The sequence below is a fragment of the Stylophora pistillata genome, chromosome 9 (assembly GCF_964205215.1).
Source record: "Stylophora pistillata chromosome 9, jaStyPist1.2, whole genome shotgun sequence".
In the NCBI taxonomy this organism is placed as follows: Eukaryota; Metazoa; Cnidaria; class Anthozoa; order Scleractinia; family Pocilloporidae; genus Stylophora; species Stylophora pistillata.
This window is the reverse complement of record NC_142527.1, coordinates 18,305,383-18,318,302: the sequence shown is the minus strand read 5'-3', so window position 1 is coordinate 18,318,302 and position 12,920 is coordinate 18,305,383. Positions and strand designations below refer to the sequence as shown.

The window sequence follows — 12,920 nt, the reverse complement described above, 5'->3', positions numbered from 1 at the left end:
GAGCTGCCAGACTTAAAAGTTATACCCAGGGATTTCGTTTGATCAAGAGCATATCAGAGCACCGAACTTCAGTGCAGAAGAGGAAAAAAATCAAGATGAATTTCTAGAGACCACTGATTTCCTATTAGTCTCAGGAGCTGCGATACTTTACAACTGAGCTCCAGGATTTTTTACTGAATTACATAATAGAGTCCTTATTTTGAAAAACATATATTTATGTAGATACACACTGTAGGAGCATCAAACTTTAAATCGAAGACAGTTCTCTAGGAGAAGGTAACTTAAATAATAAGTATTGGAACAGACTGAGGTCGATTCGAATCTCAAGAGCTGAGACTCCTTTAACAGCTAAGCGCCGAGGTTTTCATTGTAATATGTAGCAAAGTTTTAGTTATGAACAGTGGTAAACAAATTGAAACCTTAAATTTTGAAACTTACTGATGCTGTTATTAGGCGAAAAAGATAAACTGTTTGAAAACTAGGCTCATGTTTCGATTCGTAAGAGAATCTAAAAGCAAGTCTTTATAGTATTGAAAGAGGCTTTAAAAAACATATTTTTAAAGCCTCTTGAGCAATTTGAATTTGCTTCTGAGAAAGAGAGCTAACACCCTATGCACTATCATGCTCCACGATCTCTTGATATGAATTCTTCATCAATTGAAGATAAATTCTTAACGTATTTTAGAAGGAAACGTCTGTATGAGGTATATACCCTTTGAGTTAAATTATAGTTTCAAGAGTTTAGAAACTAAACAAGAAAGCTGCAAGATTTAAAAAAGATAATGTTAAAAAAATAACGTTAGCAAGCTCAAATTTTAAGAAACAATTATTTAACCATGAGACATAATTACACAAATGAAGGAAATGCAGCGAATATTGAAATTTGTGTTGGCCTCAGTGGCTAAACGTTTAAAAACTAGTTTGGCTTTTAACAAATAAAGGGATAATTTTGAAGACAATATCAAAGGCTTATGGGGATCTAAAAATTAACTTAAGAAACCTGACGGAACTATCAATGCTCGAAGACTTCTTTCGAGTCTGAGCAAAGAAACACAACAATTGCATCGAAGGTTCCATGGCCTTTGGTGGATGATAAGTTTAAAAATTTGTATTTTTAAAGAAGACAATAAATCTACCGGATCAATCAACCCATCAGAACTTGTTAAATGAATTCTTGAAGACAAATTTTCAGAAAAACCAATCGTTGGATCATGTTTTGCGGATTTTGATTTAACCGCAAATCTTTACTAAAAAGAGGTCAAGTGAAGGTCAGTAGCTATAGTTACCCCGTTGTTGGAAAGAAAACAAAAGACAAAACCAACTTTGTGAGCATTAATCCTCCTTTCTTTTCCTCCCCTTCTTTATTTTCCAGATGTTCTTATTCTGTGTTTAACGCTGCTCTAATAAATGTTAACACATGCATGTCTTTTCTAAGTAAATAATTTTCAAGTGTAAATGATAAATAGCTGTGTCAATTTGAAAAACGCAATCGGAACCAACAGGTTTTGGATTTTTTCCACAATGAGCCCTTTTAACAATTTCAGTAGGCTCAGTTGAAAGGATTCATTTTAACGGCTTAGGGAGTAATTCTAATATTAGTTAGATATTACCTTGAAACCAGAGTTCAAATATCACCAGCTAAATGCAGAGCATTGGTATCGCTTCATCAAAGTACGAACCTTGTTATGTTATGAACCAATTCAAGTCGACTTTTCAAAGAAGAGTAAATTTCAAGTTATCAGTCGATTTAAACTTTTTGACTTAACTTTATTATCAAATGATAATAAATGTTCACAGGAATAGCATGCATGGACCCGCTGGTACTCTGACCTTATGTAAGCGGCCATTTTCAGTATAAATGCAGTTCATTGAAAAGAAATTTATAAATGAATCAGTAACAATAAATGAAGTTCTTCCATCCCCACTCATGTACTTCCAGGCATAATACCAAGTTTAGCCGTTTTAATAAGCCACAAAACTATACAATAAATCTTACTACTTTGTAGATGGTTCCCATCTATCCTTACCTTCCCCACAAAAGCTGATTTCCAGATTTTTTTATCTCGTAGTCGGCAATATCCCGGGCCCAGTTGTTTAAATGGTGTATAACTTTATCCAACGGATAAACCGTTATCCGGTGGATAAGTGTTAACAAAATGTACCACGTTATCCCCGGGATAGAGATTTATTCAGTGGAAAGCGTTATTCACCCTTCGAACAATCGGGGCCCGGAGAATAAAATTCCAAAGATATCAGAATTCCATAGCGTTAAACGAGTGTCCATTGTATATTCCATGAAAATAATATATTTCATCATATTTTCCCCTCCGGCCCTCCCTCTCAGTCAATAAGTACATATTCCTTGAAATTATAATGACTTATTCTTCTTTTATATATAGTTTATACAGCTTTGATAAAATCGCTCATGCATGTTCATAACATTCCATTTTGTTTCTTTAGCAAAAAACTCACGGACGTGATGATTAGATGAGGTCTGAATTTTAGTATATATTCAAGGAGGATTTTATGGTTCCCGCGTCAGGGCTCCACTCGTACTTCTGTGGTACAACAGGGTCCAAATGAAAGTCATTTGATGTCTTCACGGTATTGAGTATAAATATAGTGAAAGATTGCTGAGAATCCCGTTCAAAGCGCTAAAGTCCGCGACACTGACGGCAAACCAATAGGTCTAACCGCAACTCGTCTCGATCTAGTAATGGGAACTGATAAAATAAAACGCCGTCGAAACCTGCGGTGGAAAATGGCGTACAATATTGGGTTTAAGAAAAACGAAACTGTTGCAAAAACCTTGCATGCACTGATAGCTACAGGATTGATAAGCTTTCCCAGCGCCAGAAGAGAGGCGATTGTGATGTAAGGCGTCCAAGGAATTACAAAAGCAGCGATGATGGCGAGAAAGTACATGGCTGACTTGCGATGCTTCTTCAAGAGGGCTTGCGTGGCGGTCATAGCCAGCCCCCTCATTTGATAAGTATCTTCTATAAGGTGTTTGGAAACTTTGTGGATTTTGAAGTAGCAAAACATGATCACAGCCAAGGGTAAAACATAACAGGTAAAAATTACAACTCCAAAGTATGCCTTATCAGTTGGATGAGATGAATTCCATTTGATTGAGCACGTTATGTTTGTTCCTTCAAGGTCATACCTTGACCATCCCACCAAAGGTGCCAAGCTGAAGCAAAGCGAGAGAATCCACGAGGCCAAGATAATGCACAATACTTTGTTCGTGTTAAAATAAGAGTCCCTTGAAAGAGACTTAGTGATAGTAAGATACTTTCCAGCAGAAATACAAGCCAAGTGAGTAATGGAAACGAACGTCAGTAAAAATATCAAAAAGGCGTAAGCTTGACAGCCAGCCATACCAAATGGCCATTCTCTTAAAAAGTACTTTCCTATCGAGAGTGGAACAGCCAACGCACATGAGAGGAAATCGCTTACTGCAATGCTGAGGATGAGATACGTCTGTGCTGATATCCGCCTGTGCTTATTTCTGAAAATTGTGAACATCACGATGCCATTAAGAATAATTCCTAAGAGGCACACCAGCAGCTGGGTGACTGCGAGGATTGTGTTCCATTTTTGAGTGGTAGTCATCCTTCGTGATTTTTTCTTGAGTGTTGATCTATGTTAACAGTTCAGTAGGCAAAAAGAAGATCTTGCGTCGTTCAATGCTTCACGCTTCCTTCTTCCATATCCTTTCAATTGCCACTTGTTTCCACTTTATGTTTTCCTTTTTTCGGGAAGTTACCCCCTATACGCCCACTAAGATTTTTAACAAAACCTATGCAACGGATATCATTTATCAAGTGATATTATGTCTTTTTACTAGGAAACTGCCTACATGGAGCACGAACGCCGGTTTGAGTCTCGTGTATTGGCCGCAAACACGTGCCCTCAATCCGGGTAGATGTTTTTGCACGTGGTGAGCCATTAACTTTTCTTCCTTACTTCAGGACAGCTGAAAGTTTTCGATTTCGTTGTTAACCATCTCGGAAAGCCAGGGGTTTACCATTTCAAAACAAACTGCAATAATCACAACGTAACTAGGAGTTTATGCAACGTTAAAAACAATGTTTAAACTTTAAAGAAGCGATAATTCCGCGCTGAAGATATAAATACATATTACATAACACATTATAATATTGATTTGCAGCTTTGTTTCAAAAACGTGTGGTCAATTTGGCAAACCAGTTTGTCGTCATTTTTTTGCTAATTTTTCATAATTTTTTTACGAATGATGACAATCTAATTTATTTAGCGATTGAAATGGTCAAGTCTCTTAAATCAAATTCTTTCATTCAAAAGCGTTTTCAAATGAGAAACTTACAAAATTTTTGTTCTCGCCTTTTAATACGTTGTCGTTTGTGTAATGAAAAGTGAACTCCGAAGTTATTCAAATCGTTTCGACCGGCGTCATGAGGTGATAGTTGTTTGTGATAAAAAGGAAAAATAAAAAATGAGGATGTATTTAACTGCTTCTTGCTGTACAATATGATAAATTGTTATGCACACCCACACGATTGCAGCACCAATCTAAGAAGCAGTTATGTAATCTGTTCTTATCAATGGAAAGGACAATGGGTGTAATTATCAAAGAAGAAAGATCAGCCATGACTGGACTGGGTAAAGGGGTAAGATTCACGTGAAATTCAAGAATTTTTGCTGGTAAGTAAGTTCTAGAATCCGGTGCATTTGGCCTCACGATATTGTTTTATATAGCTGCAATAGCGAGACGCGTCTGTAGAAACCCCATCTGCGACAGTGGTCGACAAGGGAACTTTTCCTTCAAGACACGTTTGGAAAATGAAGTTTTCTTTAAGACTTCAAGTGCTAAACTCTCAGTCAGTGCTCTTATGTGGGTTTCGTGTTGTGGTTAAGAATAAAGAGACGCGTGACGCTATAGCACTATATTTTCATGCTCAATCAAGAGGACCGATTCGTTCTACACATGCACAACCACATTTTGAATAGGTAAAGGGATGAAGTTCACGTGATATACAACCCTTGTTCCTAACTTAGTTCGAGGATCCGCTCCATATGACCTTAGGATGTTGAGGCTATCTTTAAAATAGGAAAGAAGAATGCAAGAACGGGGACTAGGGAACAGGGAATGGAGAATATTTAACGCGGGTTTTTTTAAAATGGGGAATCAATAAAAGTGGGAGTCATTAAAACGGGAAATATTTAAAACGAGAAATCTTTAAAACGGGAACCTTTACAATTGGGAATCTTTAAAAAGCGGAATCTCCAAAATAGAGAATCTTTAAAAGTTGGAATCTTTAAAAGCGAGAATCGTCAAGACGGGGAAGTCTTTGAAATGGGGAATCTTTAAAATGGAGAGTCTTTAACAGCGGGAATCTTTAAAAGAGGTATGTAAGATATATTTTCATCAAACAACTGAAATTAGCTTTATTCCCAGAATTAACCCTTCTATATGGTTTTAAAGAAGAAGCAATATGATTGCTCAAAACTAACTCTTCAGAAGAGAGCCTTTTGAAATTCAAACAACGCCTCAGAGTAAGAGGGTACGGTACCCAGAAAGCATCATAGAAAGGTCTTCGGCAGGGGTCAACTTGCCTCTAGACAATCGGGTCATACACAGAAGCTAAAAGGTCACTAACGTTTATTGCTTTTTGTTACACCGCACCACTCGGTAGTAAAAAATTTAAAACAATCATTGATGGAACATTGGAGTCTGATGCACAATCAGCTCTTACTGAAAACAATTTTTATAAAACCTCCAATAATCTCTTACAAAAAGGGAAAATCTCTTCAGAACAAGCTTGTAGAGCAAAAATATGATTTGAAGGCGAAAATGCGACGCGACCACAAAAGCCATAAGAAAGTCTGCGCCGGTCTGTCTTTATCTTTTTCCACGTTTGGTCAATTTCAAGATTCCCCGTTTTAAATATTCCGCTTTCAAAGATTCACCATTTTAAAGATTCGCCAGTTTAAAGATTACCCGCTTTAAAGATTCACGCTTTTAAAGATTCCCCATTTTAAAGATTCCCCATCCCCGTTCCCTGTTTTAAAGACAGCCGAATGTTTATTTTCGCACGACTCAATTAGCTATTTTTCGTCGCGTGCTATAAAATCACCGGGAAGTTATCACGGAATTGCCCCCGATTATGTCGATATTTGTCCTCTGATTATTTCCGTCCACACACACACAAAAAAACAAACAAACCAGTGGCAAAAACTCAAGGGTCTCATTTTTTTTTTTTTTTTTTCTTTTTCTTTTTTTCATCTTAATTACTTTGCATGAAAAAAAAAAAAAACCAACTCGTTTCGTAGAGTCCAGAAGTGGGGACACTAAAAAGCTTATCTCAAATACTGCTCCGGAGAGTACAAAAAAAGTCAACGCGCGATACTAACTTGCGGGCATTTCTGCTGATAATGTCTTTGGCTGAGAGATTGTCATCAAAATTTCACATTTGACCTCGAAGCTTCGCTTTGCTGCAAAATATTTATTATTCAGACAATATCTCAGCCGCGGACGTTATCAGTCGACATACAAACCGCCTGAAAAGGTATATTTACTAAACCGCTGCGTTGGCGTGACGCGTCCATAGAAGTCCCTTCCGCGAAAGCACCAATCTCAGTGGCAATTTGAATATATCAACAAAGTTCAGATGGTAAATTGGCCACCGTTACGATTATAAAAGCTGACGTTTCGAGCGTTAGCCCTTCATCGGAGCGAATAGGGGAATTGTGGGTTGTGTGTGCTTTTAAAGGTAGAAAAAGGAGCTACGTGATTGGTGGGAACATGGCAACGAAAACATGAATAAATTAGTGGAATGAAAAGCGTTCGTTGATACCTGTGGGATTTAGACTGCCGGTTTGAAAGATGAGCTTTTGTTCAAGAGTTTTCCAGCTTTCCGTGCTACCGAAGTGTAAGGAAAGACCGCAGATTGCCATGTGTTGCTTAGAATGGTTAGGTAAATTAAAATGTCTAGCGACTGGTTTCGATGTGTCCTTGTCATTCCTCTCTACGTCGCGAAGGTGTTCTCGGAATCGGTCACCTAGTCTTCCGCCTGTTTCCCCGATGTAAATCTTTTTGCAATAAGTGCAAGTTAAGCAATAGATTACATTGGCGGAGGTACGCGTGAAGGGATCGGTGATCTTAATGGATCGTTTGGGTCCCGATATTTTCTCAGTGTTGTGAATGAAAGGACACGTTTTGCATCGTGCACGAGCGCATTTAAAAGTGCCTGGTTGGTCATTAGTCTGAAAAGAACTTCTGACCAAAAAATTGCCTATGTTTTTGTCGCGTTTAAATGAAATGAGCGGAGGCTGCGAAAAGATAGTGCTTGTCTCTGGATCGTTTTGAAGTAATTTAAAGTTTTTAAGAATGGTGGATTTAACTGAGTGGTTATGAGGGTGACATGTGAGAGTGAATGGAATTCGGTCGGAATCTTCCTTTTGTGACGTTTGTAGTGCTGAATGTCGATCAATAAGTTGGGCGCGGTGGTAACCCGCTTGAACGACAGAATCAGGGTAACCACGTTTATCGAAAAACGTACTAGCACATTTACTCTGATTTGTGGTGGAAATCAGAGTCATCACTACATAAACGACGAAGTCTTAGAAACTGAGAAAAAGAAATGGAATTCTTAACGTGAGATGGATGCGAAGACGAATACAACAAGTAATTATGCGAGTCTGTAGGTTTGTAATACACACTAGTGCATAAACCGTTGCCTTCAATTGAAACTTTGATGTCTAAAAAGGATAAAGAATTGTCAGAAATTTCCCAGGTATATTTCAGAGCCGGGTGAAAAGAATTGACTGCGGTTATGAATTGAGTCATCTCCTCTCTGGTAGAGGAGGTGGCGCCGATACAGTCGTCGATGTACCGACCGTTGAGTTCAGGTTTGGAGCCGTTGTATTGGCTGAAAAAGAAGCAGAAGCAGTTACGTAAACCAATCCCTAAACCAATGGAAGGGATAATGGGTGCAATTATGGCAGAAGACACATCTTCTTTGACTGGACTGAGTAAAGGGGTCAGATTCACGTGAAATACAACCTTTGTTGCCGGAAATTAATTTCTAGAATCCGCTGCATATGACCTCAGGAGGTTAGTTGATAGCTGCAATCACTTAAGGCGTCTGTAGAAATTACATCTCGACAAGCGAGCCTTTTTTCGAGACACGATTGGCAAATGAAGCTTTCTGACGACTTTTTGCGCTAAGTTCTCATTAATTAAGTAGTGAATGTGGTTTTCGGGGTGTGGACAGGGATAAGCAGACGCGTAAGGGCGAACCCATGTTTTGATGCTCAACCAACAATATCGATTCGCTCTACACTTAGAATACAATCAAATCTAACGCCTCTGCTTCTTATGACTTGCGTCACTCCAAAGAAAAGCTTAATTAATTTTCGGAGAACATTTTGATATTGCACTTTTTAAGGAAAAAAAGGTTATTCACTTTCGATTTATCAATTTTTGCGAGAAAAACTTTTATTTGCTAATAAAGTTCATACATTTGTATCGTACATAGTGCACTAATATAAAGAAATAGAAGTATTTTGTAGCTTAGCGATCGACACAAATTGTTACATAAGAACAAAATAAATAGGGACAAATACGTTCCTTGTTGTTCTTTTCTTAGAACTCGTGCAACGCATTCAATTTCCAGTGAATACAGCTCCACGATCAATTAATTGCCACTTAATTCAGATTTTATTAAAGGACGGTTGACACTTACAACTCCCAACGAAGAAAGGAAACGTAAGAAATGTCTGTCAGCATTCAAATACCTAGAAAATAAAGAGTTTAACTTTGTCTTTAAAGAACCAAGGTCTGCGATGCTGGAGGTAATACCGCTGACCATGGTTTTACACTCCGATTCCTCCTAGTTAGAGGAACCAGGTGAATAAAACGCCGACGGAATTTCCTCTGAACAATCCCATAAAGCATTGGATTGAGGAAAAACGAGATTTTTGCAAACACACTACAGGCACTCGTAGCTATAGGATTCACTTTATGACCAAGAGCTAAAAGAAATGCAACTGTGGCATAAGGCAACCATGGCATCAAAAATGCAGCTATGATTATTAGAAAGTACATGGCAGATTTTCGGTGTCTTTTCATGAGAGCTCGAGACGCCGTTATTGCTATCCCGCCCCTTCGAGAGGTGTTCGCCACAATTTGTCTTGATACTCGGTGGATTTTGTAATAGCATGATATGATTACAAATAAGGGCAGGAAAAAGCAGGAGGAGATAACAACTCCAAAATATGCCCAATCGCTGTAAGCAGATGACTTCCACTGAACTGAACAAGTCATGTTGATTCCTTCTAAGCCATATTTGGACCACCCTAACAGGGGCGGCACGCTGAACACAAGAGAGTACATCCATGAACCCACAATTAACAGCACTACGTTTCTCCTGTTGAAATAAGAATCTCTTGAGAGAGACTTGGTGATTGTTAAGTACTTTCCTAATGAAATTACGACTAAGTGAGTGATAGAGACGAGTGCAAGAAGAAATATCATAAAAGCATGGGCCTTACAGCCAGCTTTACCAAGCGGCCATTCTCCCTGGAAGTGTCTCGCGATCGCGAGGGGTACAGCCAAAGCACATGAGAGAAAATCACTCACTGCCATACTTAAGATGAAATAACTTGAAGCTGAAATTTTTCGATTTATATTTTTACCAAGAGTAAAGATCACAATTCCATTCAAAGAAATTCCAAGGAAGCACACCAAAATTTCGGTGAACACGAAAACTGTGCTCCATCTGTCAAAAAGTGCCTGGTTCATATTTCTTGCATATATCGTCTCACTGTATGATTCTTACTGACGTCTTCATGTGCCCATTTCTATGATTAAAGCGATGGATCGATGAATCAAAAATAATATTTGATGAACTTTAGGCGTCAAGAAATTAGATCAGTTTTTCTCGCTAAGAAAGTATGGTGTCCTCTTCAGAATCAAAGATAGATGTCACTTGGTTTGATTTTTTAGACGGAATGAAAGAAACTGCTTCATTCATTTCTAATCATCCGGTTGGATTTCACCTGTTTTTAATTAGTTCCGCCGCCACGAATTTATTCAGGTCTCACGATTGTTTTCTTTTCGGTATCAATGAGCTCATGGAATATTTCATTATATATCTTAGGATCTTAAAAAAAAAAAACATTTAAATCATATTGTGCTTAGCTGAACTCTGGATTTAAGATAGCATTAACTGCGACAATCCTGATATAATCTGTTTGATTTCTCAGCATAAGTTATGCTGAGAAATCAAACAGTTTTACATTCGATCAAGCGTTGGTGGATTTATATATGTAAATTCTTTAGTGTCATTAGAAAGATTTTAATCTTTCTAATGACACTAAAAAATGGTTTATTTTCTGAAACATTAGAGGTAGGCCGGAAGATCCTCGAGCGGTGAAACGCTGAATTATGATAGATATATTTTTCATTTAGTGTTTGTACTTCAAGCTTTTGTCTGCCTGGAGATTATGTTGCCTCTTGAATGAAATAACTCTAAAAAATATTATAGCGGCTTTCAGTTTGCTAGACTAAAAGAAAAATTACTCCCCCAAGGCAAGTGAAAATCACGGAAACGAAAACAATTAAGCGTCTTTAAACGATCGATCCTTAAAGCTTGATCTATCACGCTTGTGAACTTAACATTGAGTAAATGTGATGTTTACAACAAAGCGGTAGATTATTTACTCAATATTGGGATGTATTCTAAACTCGATTATCATACTTAAAAATTTTCTGCTAGTTTTTTGGAGGAAGATCCAAGATAAACAATTCGAAAACGCATGCGCACTCAATTTAACCACCGACGGAAAACCAGAAGTGTTTCCACTATCGGATCTCTTAAGATATGCCGGAAGTCCTTGAATGAGCGCCTTCCTTTGAATCAGCACCCGTTATGTATAGACTAAAATTACTCATTTTCCCCTTTTTCCCTTCACTCTCATACAATGCCTACCAGTGATTTGTTCTCCCTCTGTACTTGAATATTCCCTTACATGTTTCGAAAATGGCCCCCGTTTCTTTTGGTTTTTTTTTTTTGGAGGCGGACAAAAAAGTTTCAAAATGAAAACAGAATGAAGCAAGAGGTATTAGGCAGTTTGTTTAGTCCAATTTATAGGGAGAAATTACCTAAAAATTCGTTTGCTGCCTAACAGTCCATGTCGTCCATATCCTGTAACCTGGGTACAAATGAAACAATCATCCCCACTCATACATACCTACCTACCTACCTACCTACCTACCTACCTACCTACCTACCTACCAACCTACCTACCTACCTACCCACCTACCTACCTACCAACCTACCTACCTACCTACCTACCTACATACATACATATCTTTATTTGATAAGTAGGTTAAAAAATTGGCAACTTTACAGCTTATGTGGACCTACTATATTATCTACGTAAAATAAGATAAATAAGCCTAGAGTAAAGTATTAAATAAAAAAACAGTATAAATGTGTCATAATATATCAGAAATAGTAAAAATTCGCATTCTTATTATAAACAAAAGAGCTACCTCCCTTCCAAAATTTATATTTACAACATCATTTTTGCCTTTTAAAGCCTGTTTTTAAAAGCAATTGGGTTTGAAAAGTGTCTTAAATTATCTGGTAAGGAATTCCAGGCAGTTGCTGCTCTGTGTGCAAAAGAACTACGGCCAAGTTCAGTATTAGGTCTATCAATTAAAATATTCAGCGACTTTCTAAGATTATAGCTATTAGAGCACTTAACAACCAAGGAATTTACTTCATTCAAGCCCAAGCCATAAAATGCCATGCGAGTAATAGTTGGTATACGAAACTTATAGAAATACTCAAGAGGCATCCACCCAACTCTTGCTAATATATCATCATCCTTTGGTAACTTATGTATCAGTCTAGCAGCTCTGATATGTATCATTTCTAGCTCTTTAAGCTTAGGGCCAAACTCAAATCAACATTTCCCAGTTCTTTCCAGTTGTGGAAGATGTTTGATCCAACGATCCAAGTAGTAGACAATAATCTAAGAATAGAATTCTAACCGAAAAAGAGTGCAAGCACTCAATTATTCCTGACAGAAAGTTTATAAGCTCCAAACAAATTTTTGCCGGAAAGCCCCGACCACTCCGGCAACAACATCGAAGGGCAAGCCGGCGCACCAGTGAGTCACAAACACAGCTTAGAGGAAAACAGAGTCAAATTTCAACATGATTTTTTTCTCGTGCAATTGAGGATAATTCAGCACTCACAAGTTTTTGAAAGACATAATTTGTACTCGTCCTACGGGCTTGCGAAATTTCGTAAGCCTTTGGAAAATTTACTTGTGCTGATTTATCCCATGTGATTGCCTGTACGCAACGAGGTGAAATATATAGTGGCGTTTGATTTTTTCTCTTTCGATTTTCACCACTTTTTTAGCTAACTTTTGGTTTTTGCATCGAAAATCGATTTTGATAACGGTGGCGATTTACAGTGTTTCGGTTTTCTCGGCAAAAAATATCAGCGTGTTTTCGGTTTTGGCTGAAATTGTTTTGTTTTTGTGGTGCAGTACACACCACACCATGTTTTTACGCCTCAGTTGTAAGAGCCGATTGGAAAGCCTGACTAACTTCACGATCGAGGAGTGCAGTCTTGAAGAAGGTGGGAGGCGTCGTTTTAATCCGGTTATACAGGGGTTTCGATAAAGCTAGTCTCCACCCCCCTACAAGACCTCTTACCACCGTCAGTGTAACCTGCTCGCAAGTTCTCGTGCTTTGGTTTCGTGTGCACTGCCACCTATTACAACATCAGCAGCCGCTCGTGGAAAAAATTCAATTGAATCCTTGGGATCTACAGATGTCAGTCTCTATCGCCTGGATCGCGTTGCACCACACGAATGTGTTGCTTATTTCCTCACAAAAAGATGAAATAAAGAAG

At 38.1% G+C, this 12,920-nt stretch overlaps 2 protein-coding genes across 2 annotated transcripts; both read right to left on the bottom strand.

Moving 5' to 3' along the window:
- Positions 1 to 2,622: 2,622 nt before the first annotated feature.
- LOC111322328 (melanopsin-B-like) lies at positions 2,623 to 3,705 on the bottom strand. Its single transcript, XM_022925406.2, has one exon. It carries the CDS (start codon positions 3,613 to 3,615, stop codon positions 2,647 to 2,649), a length of 969 nt encoding a protein of 322 aa, XP_022781141.1. The 5' UTR covers positions 3,616 to 3,705; the 3' UTR covers positions 2,623 to 2,646.
- Positions 3,706 to 8,465: 4,760 nt separating this feature from the next.
- LOC111322326 (melanopsin-B-like) lies at positions 8,466 to 10,283 on the bottom strand. The gene has a single exon (XM_022925405.2). It carries the CDS (start codon positions 9,785 to 9,787, stop codon positions 8,810 to 8,812), a length of 978 nt encoding a protein of 325 aa, XP_022781140.2. The 5' UTR covers positions 9,788 to 10,283; the 3' UTR covers positions 8,466 to 8,809.
- Positions 10,284 to 12,920: the final 2,637 nt, after the last annotated feature.